Genomic DNA, 20,002 nt, shown 5'->3' with positions numbered 1-20,002 from the left:
ACATTGAGAGGAGCTTGTAAGTTTAAACCTAAGTACATAGGCCCGTATGAAATACTCAAGGTAGTGAACCCGGTAGCGATGAAACTAGAGCTCCATGTTTCCTTATTAGAACCCATAGAACCAGGAACACGCCTCCCTGCCCTTCCTGCTCCAGTGCTTATTGATAATGAGCCAGAATATGAGGTGGAAAAAATCATAGACTCAAGGAGAGTCAGATGCAAACTACAATACTTAATACATTGGAAAGGGTTAGGAATTGAAGAACGCACATGGGAACCCGCTGGTAATGTGCATGCACCCCGGTTGATACGCACTATTCACAGGAGGCATCCAGAGAAACCTAGACCTGTGGGGGGCACGTTAGGAGGGGTGTACTGTCACGGCTGTCGGAAACACTGACTCAAGATGGCGGCGTGGGAGTGCGCATGCGCGAAGGAAGTCAGGCAGGTTTAAAAGCCTGACGTCCCCCGGACATCGCGCTTTGCGTTCCAGTATCCCGGATATGCCGCTTAGACCGTCTCCTTCGTTTCTTGGTGGCGTCTCCAGCTCTGAGCAAGCCTCGTTGATGTTTTCTTTGGACCCGTTTCCCCAGGACTCATTCGTACAAGCGTCCCTAAAGCTCCGGTGATCGGCTGTCACCTAATTACACCCGCATTCTCCTCGCCGGACAGCAGAGGGAGGAGCGATTCCGCGGGCAGGTGTGGCGATAGTTTTGGGTTCCGCCCGTCGGCCGGACCTGCTGTTCCGTCGGCCGGCCGTACTTCTGGCTATGCGCTTCGTTTGTTGGTCGGTTTGCTCCTACTTTGTTGTCCCGCAGATCTGCCCACAGTATTACGCCCAGTCCTCAAATGGTTCTCTGCTGACAAGGTTGTGCACAGTCGGAGTGGGGACCTGGACTGCCAAGCCTAAGTAAGAGGTGGACTCTGAAGACACAGTAACAACGTATTTACGCTGCTTTTTGTTTCTATTGTGAAATGGACTAATATAATGGACTTTTGACATGAAGATAGAAAGTAGGAATTTCGCAATGATCAAGAGTCTAAAAGGCAAGGGGGTTCCAGAAGGAAGTTATATCCCATGAAGTAGATTCTCAGAGCAGTAGTCTGGCCAGAGTGGTAAGCAGCAGTGTTACACATATATGACTCTAATGCTCAATAACCTTAGTATAATTAAGTGCTACCTTTGTACTTCTTTTTCCACAGCACAGTTTCCTAGACTACACTATCACTTCCCAGGCCATACTCAGAAGAAGGGAGAATTAAGGTATTATTTAAGGGGAGAGTGTTTGTATACAGCTAGACATACATTACCATCTAATACATCCCTTCTTTTCTTTTAGTTTTATTTTAGACGAGAATCCTGTGGAAGGTGAATTGCGTCAAGGGATTTCTTCCCCTTTATTTTTCCTTGTTTTGTTTCCCTTCTTCCCCAATATCACCGTAGTTGCTTAGAGTTTGATAGGCACAATAGGTGGTTAGGGGAGGTAGCGGACCTTGTCTTCAGTTCCTGGGCGCCTCTGCAGAAAGACAGGTGAGCCTTGACAAGATCACTGTAGTAAAGCTACTGCTCACCAGGGAAGTCTGCTGCTGGTATTGAATGTGCATATTTCAGTCTGCATGTCAGAATTTTTTAATGAAATAGAAGAGAATTTGAGAAGTCACTCAAAATGTGCCCTAATTTTTCTTTCTGCAGCACTAATCATACTTTCTATGGCAAAATGAACCCCCTCATGTTGTTCCTTTTTAAATTAAATGTTTTAATAGTTACCACTTTATTCCAATCAAGATGGCTTCAGGTGTGCAATACGTTTGTCATAAGTAGGACTGTTAGTGCTATAGTTGTTCTTTAGAACACTCTGGGAAGCTGCAGTAGAACACAAAGGAATCAACTGACAGTCTCTGCCCTTGTTGGATGTACATGTTTTACTGAGAATGTGAGACTTCATTCTCACATGATTGAGAAAGATAATGTGAATTTACAGAAAATATGCTCTCAGTTTAGCTTATAGATCACCTTCCAAACCTCTGTGGGAAAAGCATGAGAAAATAGTTCTCTCTCAAACATGATTCATGATATCCCAGCAGAAGGCTTTTTCACATGGTAAAATCACCTTAGAACACACCACAATTCCTAAAATGAGTATGGTCCCATCAACAAATGATTTATAATGTAACTAAAGTCTTAAAACCTTCTATTAACTGCAATGCTTTTTAATGAGGTGCTATCATGTAAATTGGTCCAAAGATGGCTGCCAACACTTCTTGGATGAAGTGCTGACAGCCAATCAGATCTCACGATGAGATGTGTGGTTAGGCTCCGCCCAGATATATGTGATTTTACTTTTGATTTTCTCAGGAACTACTGAACGGATTTACACCATTTAATCAAAAGGCACGACTCTGAACCAAGGGCTACCTTTGTGCCAAATTTGGTGTAATTCCGTTCAGCAGTTCGAGCTGTAGCTGCGATTAAAGGTTCCTATGGAAAATTGCATGGGGAAAACATATTTTGGGGCCCCCTTTTTTCTCAGCCCCCGCTTGACGAATCACCCCGAGACTTTCAGGAAAGGAGCGGACCGGAGCGCCCCACCAGTTTTGAAAATTTCACGAAGATTCGTCAACCGGCGCCAAAGTTATTCCAAATAGAATGGATTTCCTATGGATAATAGATAATAGGTCCTAACTAAAACTACCTACTGGAAACCGCCAGTAGGTAATATATATAAATATATATGTATATAAAAGCGTATGGTCCATATCTGATTGATAGTATTAACTCTCTGTAAGTTTGTCGTTTAAATATTAAAAGAAAAACATTAAAATAAAAAGAAAGAGATGAGTTTGTGTGCATCATAGGTGAAAAAAAAACCGGTGCCTGTGTGACAGGTGAAAAGATCTGGTGTAGAGACTGCCCATTATTGTGAGATGTGTGTTAGAGAGGAAGATGAACAAAGGTGGAAGTAAGAGAAAGGGAGTTGCGGAAGATGCGTGACTTAGGGTGTCTGAGAAGAGGCTTTTATATGGGTGTGACTGAATATGAAGAGAGAGTAGTGCAGGAAGAGGGTTGCGGTGGTACCCATGTGCGTGTGAGGTGTGTAAGAAGAGGTTGAATGAGATAAGAAGCGATGAAGAGGAGCTGGAAGGAGAGGTGGATGTGAGAAGAGGTTGAAAGAAAATAGTTAAACGTTGAAGTGCGGGAGAGAAGAAATTGCAAGTGTTGTTGTAGGCATGTGGCAGGATATCAAGGAGGTCTCACAGAGGAGTGTGACTCCATAGCACTTTACAGCACTTGGGCCAAAGGTTGTGTTTTTTTAAGCTGCCCCTGTCTCCCCTGAAACTGTGGGAGTGGACCTGTTTGCAATTGGGGTCGTGAAACCTGTTTCAGGTAGATAATGTTGCTGCTTTTGTTTTAGCTTGATACGTCCTTTAGACTGTGCATCAGTTGTTTGCCACTTCTTAGTTAAAACACTCTCTCGACTGATGGTTTTGTTTAATGCGATGCACTACATGAAAGCCACCCATGGCCGGATGAAAGAACATGCATTGTTCAGAAAGCAGTATTAGTCATATGCCTAGGAATGTCTCTCAGCACATCTGTTCTTTTCTGTGGTAGGCCTTCCCTTATTAAAAACATAAATATTCGATTTCTACAATTAGAAACAACGGGCTTGACTGTTTGGAAATTGGTTTACGTTGCTCTTTAGCACGCTCAGCTTGTTTCTGACAATGAGGCATTTCTGTTGCAATTTTAGAAGCTGCTTTGCATTACGCGAGTCACGTGGCTATGACTTGCCCTTGTATGTCTGTGGACTTTCAGCAGCCTATGACATTCTGGTCCACGCCAGGCTTTTAGAAAGAACCGCTGGTGACATTGGCAGGGGTCTCCAAGAGGCTTCAGTCGGGTATTTACTAACCGTAAAGCTTAGTTCACCCTCACATGACATTTCCAGAAGGTCTTTTGTAAGCTCTAGTGTTACTCTAGGGTCAGCCTTAACCCCCGTGCTTTTTATCAACTAGTTACAAACTATTCAGAAGTTGTTGAAATTACTGGACGTTGGTTTTCCCTGGTGACCCATAATGTGAGGTAGTGGTGGAGTGGACGCACACATGAATACACTTACTCACACTCATCCACATTCACACTCACACCCATCCATTCACAAGCACACACACAAACACCCAGCATTCCCGAGCACATGCACATGCCCATTTACAGCACACACATGCACATTCACATACATTCATACATGCACTCATCTACCCATTCATTGAATACATATCTTACCGGGTGACGCTAGGTTTAAAGGCAGGGGAAGCAAAAGGCACCGCAAGGAGCTAGTGCCTTGGGCAGATAGGGAAACAAGCATTGGCATAGCCAATAGGTCTCGCCTTTGGGACCTTATAAGTGTTTAGCCATGCAACAGTTGCGTAACTAAATACTTCTAAGGTCCCAAAAGCGAGGCCTATTGGCTATGCAAAGCGGCCGTGGGGCCGCGAAAGTGAAAGTGATCGCGATCCGATCGCGATCAAACATCAAAGCGGCCGAAAGTGAAAGTAATCGCGTAAAATGAGGCGTGCGAGCCCGCGCACAGGCACTGTAGCTCTAGGCTGGCCTGGTAGCACTTTTTGGAGCCCTCTCAATAAGTCTCGCCAGACCAGCGCATGCGCTGGGTCAGGCGAGACCTAAAAAGGAGGACAGCCTCCTCTCATTGGCTGACCTTGTCATGTGTAAGACAGAATAACAAAGGGGAGAGTGAGAAGAGAGAAGGCTCACTCATCTTCCCATCACAATCTCCATAAAGTGGAGCGAACAAAGCTACCAGAGTCCTTCGGAGGGTCCCTCACACAGAGTGAAAAAAAATCCTTAAGGGTTTTTTAAAAGACTCCTCACCCACCATCCTAGTTGGTGGCATGTTTCATCATTGGGGTCCCACACGAGATACCTAGCGCGTCACAGTGTTCTTCAACTCCTGATTACAGCGTATCTGGGTTTTTTGGAGTGTCTCTTTTTGTTAAAGAAGATGAGGGGGGAGTCTGAATTAAAGTTCCTTCTGGGTTACCAACCAGAAGTGGCATATCTTTTAATAATGGTACCCGTAGACAAGGGTAAAAACAGTGGTGGATGTCTAGCAAGGAGTTAGTGACCTCTCACATCCTTAAAAACGTGTTTCAGCCATAACAACAATGCTGCCTTGAGGGGTCAGGATGGCTCTCTTCAGGAGTAAGTGCTCATGCGCACTAAAGCATGCGGATATAATTCAATTCAAACTTGCGTATTTTTTTACTTACTTCATTCAAGTTTGTGTATGGAAAAAAAAGGGGAGACACACATCTGCATGAAGTTAAATGCAGAATCACGAACAGCAGGTGCTGTCATCTATTCTAATGGTCACTAGGTTTCCATCACTTTTGGACCATTTGCATGATGGTTTAAGCACGCTATGGGTGCTCAGCCCATAATTGTATTGCCTACCTAAGTGCAAACTGATGTGAGTCTCCCCCTTTATTTCCACACAGAAACTCGAATGGAGTAAGTAAAAAAATACATAAGTTACGAATTGAAATATATCCATATGCCTTTGTGCGCATGCGCGCTTGGTCCTGAAGAACGCCATTCGACTGTCTTAAAGGATGTGAGAAGTCACTAACTCCTCACCAGACATCCACTACTCTTATTATGGGTAAGCCAATGAAAGGAGGGTCTTCCCTACCTCCTCCCAGAGTAGGATGGGATCAGTGAGAGTTGCTGACCCCACTCTGTGACGAGGCTTGATGATAGACACTTAGCCCTGGGCACTTCATGCCTTAAAACATAAACGCTCAGGTCTGAGGCTATCACTGACACTCCCCCTCATCATGAGTGGTAGGACCTTACAACACTTTGCTGGGCTTAGAGGTCACGCCCACAGGGCTATTAAATCTTCAGCCCGTCAAAGTTCAGATCAGGTGCCTGTGCATGTTCATGTACAGTACCTGGCTGCCTCACCTGACGATGAAGAGTGTCTGTCAGGCTGATCGTTGGTCAGGATGACAGTCATTCTCAGACTTTGCAAAGGGGGGGATCTCTGCCCTGCATGATAGGCTGCCACTGTTTATTTTCATATTGAAGGCAATCATGTAATTAGTTGAGTTATGAAATACTTCAATTGTTCTTACCTGACATAAATGGAAATACGTCACTGTATGTCTTTATTACAACATGGGGGTAACATGATTGACTTGTAAATCAGTGACCATAAAAAATATACTATTAGCAGCCACTCTTGCATAGGCTTTGTTGATTACTCCAGGCTCCAGGTGGTTGACAGGTAACTCCTGTTTCTTTTGCTTACTTGACACACAAGGCATTTTTTGCAACTGCTTCAATTTTTCTTAAAGGCAGACAAAATATTTTTTAAACAAATACACTCCTGGGATAGGTTGGAAAAAAACAGCTGAGGATTCTATGATGTGGTGGTAGCAGTCTTTTCATCAATCAGCAACTTTGTGGAAATTTCGTCACCAGGAAATGTTTAATATTTCTTCCCATCAGGCCTTCAGGACTCAACTAAAAACATGGCTATTCCAAAGGCAGCGTACCCACTCATTGGCCACGGGGATGGGTAGATGAGCCCTTGGTCTAGCAGTGCTCAACCAATGCCAAACTGAATGTATGATGTTACAACGCATACATTTACAATGCATGCTTTTACAACGCAGTTTTTACATCGCAACAGCCTTTACAATGCATACCATTACAATGCATACCATTACATCGCATTTAAGGTAAGTGTTGGATAGTATAGGGGTAATAAATACTATTCTAACTCCAGTGAGTGCAACAGTATGGTAAGTGTTGGATAGTGTAGGGGTTAAAATTACTATTCTAACTCCGGTGAGTGCAACAGTAGGGGTAAGTGGTGGATAGTGTAAGGGTACTATGCGTTGTAATAGTATGCATTGTAATGACTTGCGATGTAATGCCTGCGTTGTAGTGACATGTATTGTAATGATATGTGGTGTAGTGACATGCGATGTAATAGCTGCATTGTAATGACATGCGATGTAAAGGATGTTGCGATGTAATGACTGCTATGTAATGGTAGTGCGATGTAATGACTGCTTTGTAAAGGTTGTTTCCCAACTGCATGGATTAGAATGGAAAATCGGGTAAACCTCTGTAGATGCGTAGGGGGTGGACATATGCGCTAAAAGGCGATGAGTGACCTTGCCATCCAGTATGCACAGATCAGACTTTCACTTTCTTTTTTGAAGTGGTTAAAAAACGAAGGGATCACGATTCTTTCTACCTGCGCATGAAAAAATAGACCTTTTTGATGCTTCAAGGCCAACTAGTCTTTGGAAGAGGTATTGATAATTTGTGGCAGGATACTTGTGCATAGACCTGTGATTGATGACTGGGGCTTATGTCAAATGTGCAAAACACACCAGGCAATGAGACGCTCTTGCGTTTCTATATTAGTTCCACCAAAAATAGTACAGTGGTCCTGATGAAGAGTTTAGTGATATTTTCTTTTTGAATTCTGTCCTTTAAAGAAATTAAACTGAATGGCACACCATTGATTTGGAAATGCTGAATTTCCCATTTCAAGAACCTGATGAAGCAATTATGTAAACACAGGAGCACAAACCACGTACTTATTAAGGACGTGTCTTTGTTGTTGCTTTCCAACACAATCATTCTCTCAACCCCTTGTTTTCATCCAATTCCCACCTATTATATAGAGAATTCAGTTCAAGTTTTATTGATACTGTTCCACTAAAACACCACGTTCTGGAATATCAACGTGTTTGAGTGAAATGGGTTTCTAAGTACAAGCCATGCAAGAGTCAGGGGGTCACAAGTTATTAATTACCAGGTTTGGCCTTGTTCTGTTAAGGAGAACCATAGAGATAAAAAACAGACTAAAAAACATAGGGGCATATGTAGTAGGGAAGTGGCGGAGGTTGTCATAAGCCTCCATGGCTTAACGACATGTTCCACCACTTCTGAAATGCAGGGCTGCACCATTTTTGCAAGAATATGATGCAGCCATGCGTTTCCCCCTGCACTGGCGCTAAGTTTAGCAGCTTAGCACCAACGCAGGTATAGTGCAAGGGTGTCTGCGTGCAGGGGAAGATTGTTTATGCACAGGAAGCTCCCCCTTCCTGCACATACACAATCTTAAAATGCTGTTTTGTAACTTCTATGTGTGCTGCAAAAAGTTCTTGTTCATGTGCAGGAAGGGGGACCTTCCTGTACATAAACAATCATTGGCCTTTTGCTTTTTGTATGTGTGCTGCACAATGCAGCACACATGAAAACAGCAAAAAAAGAGGAGAAATTAAACATTTCTTCTCGCTTTGCCAGGTTAAGACCAGGTTTTCCCTGGTCTTAATTCTGGCGCTGCCTCCTATTTACTCTGCCCTTGTAAATAGGAGACAGCGCCAGAATCGGTGGGTGTTGTGGTGGAACGCCCACTGCAACACCCATTGCCGTCCCCTTTCACGCTAAGCATAGGCAGCCTTATTTACAAGGCAGTGCTAAGCCACATTAAGTAGCTTAACGCTTCCTTGGAAATAAGCCATAGCCCCTATCGCCACAGGAACGTCACAAAAAAGTGACTATTCCATGGCGATAGGGGCTTGTACATATGCCCCAAAATTTCTTCACGCATCCTTTTGAGAAAAGTTTTTTAAGATGAAAGTCACTCTAGTATTTTGTTTTATTGGTCATGCCTGATGCTGAGCATGTATGATATTGCATTTACAACAACGTCACTAATGACAGTTCGTTTCTGCAGGCAGTTCATTTCTTTATTCTCTTCATTGCAACAGCCACTCTTTGTACAAGACTGACGCTTAAGTTAAGCCGCTGTTATGCCTTGACTCTGGTTGTGCATCATTCGTTCTGTGGGGCTCTGCTTATTCACAGAGAATTTCCTTTTTCATCGTTTTTTTCCTTCTTCCAGTTTGGAAGATCTGAAAGCATGTCATCAATTAATCGCAATAGTGAACCACAAACCAACCTTCCCGGGCAATGAGTGTGCAATACAAAACCCACAATGATCCAGTTGTAATGGAGACAAAATCTTCTCATTGTCTGCAGTATGAGATCCAGCATATGGACTTCTAGATGAGTCTCATATGAAGAATGGGGATTTGCCAGATAGAATGTATTGCCTCTGCTTGCCCTCCGATGAACAATTTTTAAATGTTTAGGTCATGAGGAGTAAATACACTTATTTGCACTCAACCAGTGGCCTCCACCACCGTGTTTTTTAAGTTAATCTTCTCCCAGTAACATCACAAAGCACCCACTAAAAGCTGTTAATGGAAAAGCCTCATGCTAAGGAGCATGATCAACAAGGAAGAAGATGTCCATCAGAGGCAGGAGCTTGCCTCCATCTCCAAACACTTCCCTACCATGGACCTTAAAAATGGAATATTAATCCTGGTGGGAGTTTGCAAGTTTAGCGAGTATGTTAAGGTGGAAAGAATGACCTACTTGCTGTAAAGTACTCAGAAGATAATGCATCGAACCCACAATTCTTCTGCTGCTGCTGTGAACAGGCAGTCACACTTAAGGTTCTAAAGTTGAAACCACTTAGGAAAATATGGCATGTATGAAGAGTAACAAAACAATACAATAATTCTCCTTTCCAGCGGAAATACCCAAACCTCGTACAACTTTCGCTCAAGTGCACTGTAGTGACAGCAGGATGGCCCATATGTGCTTTAAACATCACAAAGATCTTCCTTTATTGGTAAAAATGTTTCTATAAAATGTATCCTGCTATCAAAACACAGGGACATAGAGTTTTGAATATGTTGCATTGTATCTCCTTTTTAGTAAAAACGTTTTGGGAAACATTCGCTTTCTTAATACTTTCTCTGGAATGTGACACATATACATTAAAGTGCACTACTGTGAACATGCACCACTGAGAAGATTGTTACCTTTACCCCCCCAAACACCCCTTGGCAATTTTAATGTTGGTTTGATTCATTTAAACTAATTAGACTAAGAAAAATAAATTAAAATAATTTGTAAAAGAACAGCCGAGGACTGTCAAAGTGTGACCCACTCGTATGGGGTCGTGGTGGGACAACCTGACTCTTTAAAGCAATGTTTTTTTTGTTTTTTCAAATTAAGTGCTGGTTACAGTCTCTAGTCCTTGCTACTGTTAAGCTCCCCAACAACGTGAGCTCTGCACCCACTCAATCATAGCAAAAGCAATTACAAAACAAGTGCTTATTTATTTTGGGGCATTCTGGATGGCCTGGCAGGCAGCATCATGGTTGCCTTGGTGCACTGAGTGAGCCATTCTATAGTGGTGTAGATCAGGAATGCATCTTGAGGTACATTTTGAGGATGTTCGTCTTGAAGTTGTAACCCATGTTTGTCCCTTGTGAGGACTCTGGTTGGCTCTTGATGGCTGGCGTTAGTTCTGTGGGTGACTGGACTGGACCCTTAGTCGAGTAGAGTGGGAGCCCTGCAGTCACCTGCTTTCAGCTAAAATTTTAACAGAAAGTTTCATAACCTTCCTCAGTCATCATGACACTGTTGGGTCGGTGCAGGCCCCACATCATTGAGGTTGTCTGTCTGTGTTTATTACCTAGGGGAAATAAATAATTGATCACAGGTACCACTATAGTATGTGACTTAGACTTTGCAAATGGAATATAACCATTCTAGTCCTTTTACAACACTTAGCAAAAGCCCTTTATACATAAACATGTATATTAATTTAGTACAATTCAGTCTAAATCTGCACTCTTTTTTGTGTTTAACTCTGAAGGATGAAAGGCTGAGTCACGTTTGACGGAATGGGAATATGTGGCACTGAGGCTTGCAGAGAGTCTACTTCCTTAGCTGTATTATGGCGAGCATGCACTGTCCCACTCTGTGCCACGGCACACATTTTAGTCAGTGCGCGGTGTAACAGCAAATGCGGTTATCCCAGTACAGGCACAAACCTTTGCCTGTACTGGGAACAGTGCATGTTTCGAAGCTAGACCAGCTGTTTGAAGCTGTTAGTCCACCTTTCACTGTGCAGGTGGCAACTGGCCTGCATTTCAAAGGGGCAAAGATTCCCCTCCTGTCGGGTGCAGTCAGTGACTGCACCCACCTGCAGGGGGATGTCTTAGAGCTCCTTTAGACTCCCTTAGGTGGCACACTGACGGTGTGTCACCTTTATATGGAGCACAGTCAGTGCGTCGCCCGTCAGACTCTATGCCTCTGTGTCGGTGTCTGTAATGTGACACGGGCTTGCAGGTAAAGGTTTCCCTGATTCGTATAGCCCATGCCCCCCCTTCAAATGAGAAAACCCTCCCTTGAGAGTGTGCTAATTGTGCACTGGTGCAATCTGTATTACAGAAGGGGCTGCAAAAGCATCTGAAGCTCTTCGGTAACACCAAAGGGCCCAGGGGATGCAAAACCGGTGAACACGCCGGATGCACACCTGGTGCACCTTCAATAACATTGCCCTTGGTGTGATAAAAGAAGTGAGACAGTCCACTGAGCCAGTATTAAAATGTAAGCACCTTAAGTTACCGATGATCACCCATGTTTGGCCATTTAGCTTTCAGTCTTATATATGTTTAGCTTCCTGGCAGATACTGCACGTTCACTATGTTTGTGTGGATGTTATGAAGACCAGACGGCCAGTTAAAAAAGGAATAGTGAATGTGTGGAATATAAGGATAAAAAAAGTTTAAATGTTCTGTTCACCGATGGTGTCTGGCTCATGCTGGCATGAAGACGATGCAGAGCAGCAACTTTCTGGATGATATGCTCATCCAAGACTGCCAATTTTTTATCTGTGTGTGATTTTAGGATGTATTTATGGTAATGTTTATAGACAATGGTCTAAATAAAGAGCTTATTGTCTGACTGACATCCAGGACTGCAAACAAGGAAGAGCAGAGGCTGAATGCTAATCATATCACAGGATTCCTGATTACCAATTACTTCCAATGATGTGTTTGTACTGTGAGGGGTTTCTGGTCTATGTTGCCACTATTACCAATAGTTTCGGAGGACATTAATCATAAGCACAGCCACACCTCATATTGATGACAGCAGTACTAGAAGGGGTCAAAGCATCATGGGTGCTTTCTGCTGCATAATGACATAATGAACCTATGCAAGCGTTACATTGAACTGCATTGATAAATGCACGGCAAAGCTTGAATAACAAGTGTCTCTCTCGGCATTCACTGAATGCAAATACGGTAGCAGGTAATGAGCATCTTGGATCTTCTGCAGAAATAGTCTCTTGGTCCTATGACACTTTATTGATGATGTGTGTGTGTTCTGTCGGAATGTGTAGCGTGTACTCGTTGATCAACACTGTGGCATTCTTCAGCATCTCATTAAACATGTCCACCGTCTTCTTGTAAAGATCTCTGTGCAACACAAATGGGCGGAATAAGTTCAGAGGTTCGGCAAGGCGGAATACTTCTGGAAGCTGAGTTGTCTCTGGAATCTTTGGGTTCCCGATGAGGAAATGGTATAGCTTCTTCTCTTGCAGGCACTTCTTCAGGTAGTTCAGCATATCGCGTAGCCTGGCCTCCAAATGGTCAAAGTCCCAGTCGATGTAGGGCCGAGCAAGGAGCAGGTGCATCAACACGGTCTTCAGATGGTAGTTCGTCAGCCCACTCTGTCCGGTCAGACTGCATTGCTTTCCGTGGAGGAACGTGGCTATCTGTAGGCAGCTGAGGTGACATGAATTCTCAGGCAGCCTTTTGGCAATATCTTTCAGGAATCGCCTCTCATAGACCGCAAAGGACAGAAACCAGTAAATGCTGGAGGAGGTGTCATTCAGCATACTGCTACCTGAAACGTGGGACATAAAATAGACATCTGAATCTTCATATTGCACCACCGGAGAAAGGTTGAATGTAATACACTTTCCAGAGCGAAGCTTTATTTTCAGAGCTCCAGGTGTGTCTAAATGGCTAAAAGTAAGGTCAAACTCATACTTGCGGGAAATCTTATTCCATGCTTTGGTTACTGCAATCTGGAACCATTTCATGACTTGATCTGTGTCCAGATACTGAGTATTTTTGCAGCAGAGCAAATCCTCCATTTCACGGTTCATCTTTGCCACATTGTTTTTGCTGTGTAGAAGACAAAGCATGTCTTCTCCAAGCTTGGTCTTGTCACAGATACACCCTGTCCCTCCTTCATCAGGTCTGCAAACTTTAATCTTCCCATAGCCTTGTTTGTCTGGTGGGATTGATATTTCAGAACCCCAGATTTGTGACTGGAAATGGTATGGTTCTGGAGGAGAAAAAGGCACGATCAAGTCACAAATTAAGGGTTTGTTCACTCGCCAGTTTTCATACATGCTGCCAATACCTATGCTGTCCTCCACTTCCATGTCTGCGTCACGGTTACACACACTTCTCAGTGCTTCCAACAGGTCATCTGCAAACCCTTCAACAAACTCACGTGTCCTGCCAGCATCGTTGGTTGCCCCACGAATGCACTGTTCGTAAAAGCTGGCAAGCACTGCTTTATTTGGGAGTGCCACTCCCTCAAACATGTTCCCAAGTATGTGTGAGTCATCTTCCTCCAATATGGGCTCCTGCGAATGTTCATCTAGATAATCTTGCCTCCAGATCTCTATCAACAAGAAAATGATCATGGACACTGCAGTCCAGAAATTTGAAGCTAGGCCCTCATCTTTCAAGTTTTCCTCTTGCTCTAGGGAGGCTTCCTTTTGCTCTTGGTCTGCTATTATCTCCCGCTCGAGGCGCAGTTGCTCCATTTTGAGATTTTCTTCATGCTCCTTCATCTTTTGAATGATGTTTTCATCTTGCTCTGGTAGAGTCGCATTGTCTTTTGGGAAAAGAAGAGGGTGGTTGACAATGGCCGTAATCACCACAAAACATACTTTGAAGAAACCAGCTTGCATCTTGAGTTTTCGTCTGAAACAAAAAATATCAGAAAGACATTTGTTAGTGGTACAAAATACGTTCAAATGGAAAATATTAAATAACTTTAAAGTAGCTTGACTCGTGACAACAGGAAAAAAAAGAATACAATTAACCAGTGCTTAATTTGTAAAATATTAAGTGCAGGTGCTCAAATTTTTTTAGGAGGCCACACCCACTTGTTCAGCTCTGCTCACGCTCCACCCACTTCCTTTATTGGTTCCACCCACATCATCAAGCCTCAACACATCATAGCCACCTCCTCACATCTTGAGTTCCGCAAGAAGCTGAAGACCTGGCTCTTCACATAATCACTTCGAGGACCTCCCACCTACACACCTGCCCAAGTGCATGGATACCCTCTTGGGTGATTAGTGTGCTATACAAATCAATACTGCAACATAACATAATGTAACATATGGGAAGCCTATGACAACAACTTAAAAGTTATCTCAAATAAGAGAATGTGTGCAAATCTGAAAATGCAGCTTTAGGAAAGGTCAATAGAAGACTTAAGGCAGTTTTGCAAACTAAAGAGAATGTGCTTGTACTGTGCTGTTTAAAAGAAAGGAAGGGATGAAGGAGATAATTCATTAAAGAAGGCAGTATCAAATACAGGGTGGAAGGGGGTACTGGAGTGAGGAAATAAAAAGTAATGGATGAAAGAAGGAAGAAATAAGAAAATAATGTGAAAAGAAAAAATGAAGGGATAGAAGGAGAAAGGAAATCAGTGATGTGTGATAGATGAATAGAAAGAAGAGAGGAAAGGAGGAAGAAACGCAGAAGGAGGGGTTGGGGATAAGAAAGGAAGAAATTAAAGAAGGGATGAAGGAAGGAGCAGGAAAAAAGAAAGTACGAAATTAATGGAGGAAGGATTAAATGCACCAAGGGAGGAAGGCTGGGGGAATGAATGAGGGTGTAAGGAAGGAAGAATGGAATGAGGGTGTAAGGAAGCAAGAAACAAGAGGGGAAAGAAGGCATGGCTGGAGGTGCTGAGGAGGAGAAAAAAGGAAAAGAAAAAAGATGGGACGAAGGAAAGAAAGGAGGTCAGGGGAACGGATACGAGTATGAAAGGTTCTGGGTCCAGGAGGTACAGAGAGAATAATGACAGTGTAATATTGCAAAGAAATTGAAAAAAAAGATTGGAATACATTTGTGTCCTTAACATACCATGTATGTTTGTAAAGCACATATTCACCAAAAGAAGCCTTGACAACAAATTTAAAATGTTGTGATCCAGCTCAACTGCACACATTTTATCGACCTCAGAAAGATGAAAGACTGATTTGCCACACCAAGATTTAAATTTATGACCCCGAGAACAAACACAGATTCCTGGAGTGGATATAAAAAAATGTGCAAGAAGGAAAAACATAAAAAGGGGGAGTGAGGAAGGAGGCAAAGATAGATACGGTAGACAAAAAATGTGAAGAGAAGTGAGGAAAGCAGAGATGGGGAGTGCGAGATTGGAGTGGAGCAGGATGAGAATGAAAAAAGGAAAGAAGAGAAAGGGAAGAAGAGCAGACTGTGGGGAGTGCGTGAAAAGAGAGTGGAAGGGAAAGATAAGCAGGTTAAAAATGAAAAGCAGTTAATGATGGGAGGTGGCGATTAAGAAAAACGTGGACGTAGGGCAGAAAGTGAAAGAAGAATGGAGAGAAAGGAAGGAGTAAAGTGTGAAGGGTAGGAAGAAAAGCAAATAATGAGGAAAAGCAAGGAAACAGTACACCTCTGCTTTATTAAATATACAGTAATTAATTATGTAAAGTTGAGGGATGACAGGGCTATATCATTCTTGGCCGGCACACCATTTGTGCATGCACTGTGAAAGCTCGTGCCATTGTTAGTTTTAAGGACTCGTTCTTTCAGAGTGTATTTGAACAAGGCGGTCACCCCCACCTCCTCAAGCTTGGTGTACGCGCTGCCAAAAGAGATTGTTGCATCAGGTGCCAGGAGCGCTAAAGCGGGTGCTGCCAACACGTTCACTTAGAAACTCATTAATTAATCCACTTACATTGACTTGAGTATTGAAAAATACATCACAAATTAACTCCATGTGAAGATAGAAACAAGGTCATATTTTTAAATTTCGGCTTCCTTTTACAATTTGTCCACTTCAGGCTTGTTTGCATAGGACTTCCTGTAATGTATCCTAAACATTCTACATTTTAACAAGTGTGCAACAAATCATTTGCACAACATGAATGACTCTTTAGTCCTCAAGAGGCAACAGTGGTGGAGGAATGAAAAAGTCATATATGACTCTTACAATTTAGCTCCTAAATGATAAATCTTTTTTCAAAACAGTTAACCATTTCCATCTCATAATAAGCCAATTACATACAGTGTAGTGGGTCAAGGGAGCATTTTACCATAAGTGGATTTAATTAAGGAGACTGACAATGGTTTCCGGACAGTGTTTTCTGCAGCATACTATTGCTCATTTTGCTTTTGGGCACTTTAATCAACCAGCATGTATGTTTGGATCAATCAGTTTCAGCTCTTGTGTTCATTCATCTAGTAATTGAATTTAGTGGAAATGAAATGAAAGGACACACTTGCAGAGACAATGCAGCAAGCATGTGAAATTAAAACACACAATTACTTTCCTGCTATTAACTAACCTGCTTTGGCCCACTGCTAACCACATTTTAAATCACAAAGTGCCTACACTTGTGATTCTGGATGAGAGTATCCTTTTTTAAAAGCGTTCTTTGTTTAGGGTTCTTGTTAGCCAGTCTTTTAAATTTGGTAAAGTCAAAAGCAACTTGTACATCAGAAACCGCCTTCTTTTCAGGTATCTGCTATTTCTTTCAGCTATTTCTTTTAACAAATGTGGACGTCTTATATCCCACAGCTGAGCTAATGCAAACTATGTGTCGAAATAAAAACACCACAAAAATGCACAGAGTCCTCATTTTCAAGGCAAACACACAAATGACAAAATCAGCAATGGCCCTCCCTGCGCCGAAAATGATTTGCTCCAGTTACCTGACCTTTGAGGGGTGACGGGCTAGTCACATTGTGTTGCGTCACCTTGTGCTGACTGGGTTCAGAACCTTTACAACGCACTACACTTACAACGCAGGCATTACAACGGAACATCCTTTACAACGCATGACACTACAACGCATACCATTACAACGCATACCATTACAAGGCAGACACTACATCGCATGTCAGTACAACGCAGGCATTACAACGCATACCATTACAATGCATACCATTGGAGTTAGAATATTAATTTTTAACCCCTACACTATCCAACACTTACCCTACTGTTGCACCCCCTGGAGTTAGAATAGTAATTTTTACCCCTATACTATCCAACACTTACCCTACTGTTGCACCCCCTGGAGTTAGAATAGTAATTTTTACCCCTATACTATCCAACACTTATCCTACTGTTGCACCCCCTGGAGTTAGAATAGTAATTTTTACCCCTATACTATCCAACACTTACCCTACTGTTGCACCCCCTGGAGTAAGAATAGTAATTTTTACCCCTATACTATCCAACACTTACCCTACTGTTGCACCCCCTGGAGTAAGAATAGTAATTTTTACCCCTATACTATCCAATACTTACCTTAAATGCAATGTAACATTATGCGTTGTAATGGTATGCGTTGTAAAGGTAGTATGCGATGTAATGGAATGCGTTGTAAAGGTAGTTTTTTAAAATGCGTTGTAGTGTCATGCGATGTAATGGAATGCGTTGTAGTGGATGTTGCGTTGTAAAAATTGCGTTGTAAGTGCATGCGTTGTAAAAGTATGCGTTGTAACGTCATACATCCGAATCTCCTGCTATGCCTGCTGCTCGGCTGCTCCTCGTAATGCTGCCAGGTCCTGTGCCACGCAATTAGAGTGCTGGCAGTTACTAAGTGCAGAGCAGCACGTGCACACTGTAGTTAGTCTTGGGCCATGAGTACTAAGTTCGAAAGCAGAATTACAGACAGCTCTCCATGTCAGTGCTGATAAAAATGCATGCTACGGGTATGCACTCTTTTTTAATTTCAGAAAGGCAGGGCATCAAAATAAATCTACAGAGTATTTCAGAGTATCAGGCTATCAAACCCAAACTATGTGACTCAAGCTCAGCTTCTGGCAACCATCGGTCGGATTTCACATGGTAATAAATCTGAAGCGCAGGCCCTCAGCATGAAAGACATGAGATTAATAATGTGCCTTAATGCCGGATATGTATTTATTTGTTGTGCGGCTCTTGTTGCTTTTAATGTATTGTATTTTAATTGCATTTATATAGCGCGTACTACCCCTGACGAGGCGTCGAAGCGCTTTTTCGGTGAGTAGCACGCTACTCCGGAACCCATAAAGGATTAGTGTTGAGTTAGTATAGTAAAATATGAAAGTAATTTGAGTGGTGGATAGATTAGTCAGTTATTTGGATTCAGACGGATAGCAGAGGGATAGAAGAGGGAAACAGGTTAGTATTTACATAGAGTTTGTTACCCCTGATGGGGTGTTCAAGCACTGTTTTCGGCGAGTAGCACGCAACTCCGGAACCCATAGGAATTAGTGATGAATTAGCATCGTGAAATATGAAAGTAATTTGAGTGGTGGACATTAATCAGTTATTTGGATTGAGAAGGATAGCGGAGGGATAGAAGACGGAAAAGGTTTTCATTTATAAAGCACTTGTTATCCCTGATGGGGTGTTCAAGCGTTTTTATTTTTTTTTGGGCGAGAAACTACTCCAGAGTTCTCATCTCGAAAAGGTACGTACATCAACACTCTTCCCTGGGGTGCCAGAAAGAGTGTAGTCAAGTGGAATCCTAAGCCGCATATCAGCATTAAAGGTTTGGGAAAGCCTTAACTCTCATGGCCAATATACAAATGAGCTATGGTCCTCCAATACACCTGCAACCATTTCCTTTGTCTTGCTAGATTCAACTTTAGACAACTGCAGTTCATTCAATCAAGAATGGGCAACATGCATGGCAACGAAATTGATAGACAAGAACTATTTCTCAATTTAACAATTTAACCAGAAGAAAACATATTGGTAGCCACCACACATGTAGAAAATGTGTCACAGCACAGGAGAGACCTTTCCTGTAATGTGCGCTTGAAAGTGGAGGCAGCGCAGCAAACTGAAACGTAAGAAAAAAGAAATGGCCCACGATAAACAATACTTGCATAGGCCTAGCTACCTCTAAAATGGCGCAGGAGTAAGGCATGGGCAGTCTTAAATGGGGCCGATAGACCAGAAAGAACTAAAGCGGACATGGGCAACATTCAGAAGTGTCAGAACTGTCACTAGGCCAGATTCAGCTACTCAATGTGAATGAAGCCCAGAAAAGCATTTGCCTCAAAATCCCTTAAATTTTAAACTTATTGGAAATGTACTCTGCTGTCCTAACTGTTCAGAATGTCAGCCCAGGGTTTGGAACAGGGCTTCTGTAGTAAGAAACCTATCTAGAAGCAACAATATTGAAACAAGATATAAGATGTTATGATTAGCTGCAGGACGCTAGAATAGCCATCCATTTTGAAAGCAGAATGGCTTTGCATGCACTCGTTTTTGCTCTTTCTCCTGTCTTTGGATAGGACTGAATTATGTTTGCTTGATTGGTAAAGCAGAATGTTAACAATAATGTATACAAAACACACAGGAAAGGGCTTCCTGGCACACCCTCTTCTGCCACAGTGCACTCAGACTGGAGAGGCAGGAAAATCTTAGGTCTCACTTAAGAGCGCTGTGCACAACAACGCACCAAGATCTTCAGCAAAACTGGGAAGAACAGCTTTTTAGGACGTGCAGCATTCATTCCAGGAGATAATACAATGTTCCACACAGACGTTTCCGCGTGAACCTATCAGAATTCAGATAAATATGTAATCTGCTTCAAAGAACTCTTTCTGCAAGTAGTTGTCTCGTGTTACTGAGAAGGGTGCGATTCAGGCTGGTCAATAAATCTTGCAACCAAGTTTCATAGCAAGAAGCGCCAACAATGATTTTGGTCATGTTATTTTGGAAGGCACTTCTCTAACGCTGATTTGATACTTTTCCGGTCATTTGCTGTATTTGGGTGTCAAACTGGTGCGGAGGTGAAGCCTTT

General features: G+C 42.7%; 1 protein-coding gene across 3 annotated transcripts in view; it reads right to left on the bottom strand.

The window, feature by feature from the left end:
* Positions 1 to 9,710: 9,710 nt before the first annotated feature.
* The window catches only part of ITPRIP (inositol 1,4,5-trisphosphate receptor interacting protein), a 141,288-nt gene continuing 130,996 nt past the window's right edge, over positions 9,711 to 20,002 (bottom strand). For all 3 annotated transcript variants that reach the window (XM_085603454.1, XM_085603455.1, XM_085603456.1), the window contains one exon: positions 9,711 to 13,916. In XM_085603454.1, the coding sequence (XP_085459580.1) occupies positions 12,266 to 13,903 (1,638 nt within the window). In that variant the 5' untranslated portion in view covers positions 13,904 to 13,916 and the 3' untranslated portion in view covers positions 9,711 to 12,265. The remainder of the gene's footprint in view (positions 13,917 to 20,002) is intronic.

This window comes from Triturus cristatus, chromosome 1_2 (genome assembly GCF_964204655.1).
Source record: "Triturus cristatus chromosome 1_2, aTriCri1.1, whole genome shotgun sequence".
NCBI classification, from domain to species: domain Eukaryota; kingdom Metazoa; phylum Chordata; class Amphibia; order Caudata; family Salamandridae; genus Triturus; species Triturus cristatus.
This window is presented reverse-complemented; position numbering and strand designations above follow the sequence as displayed.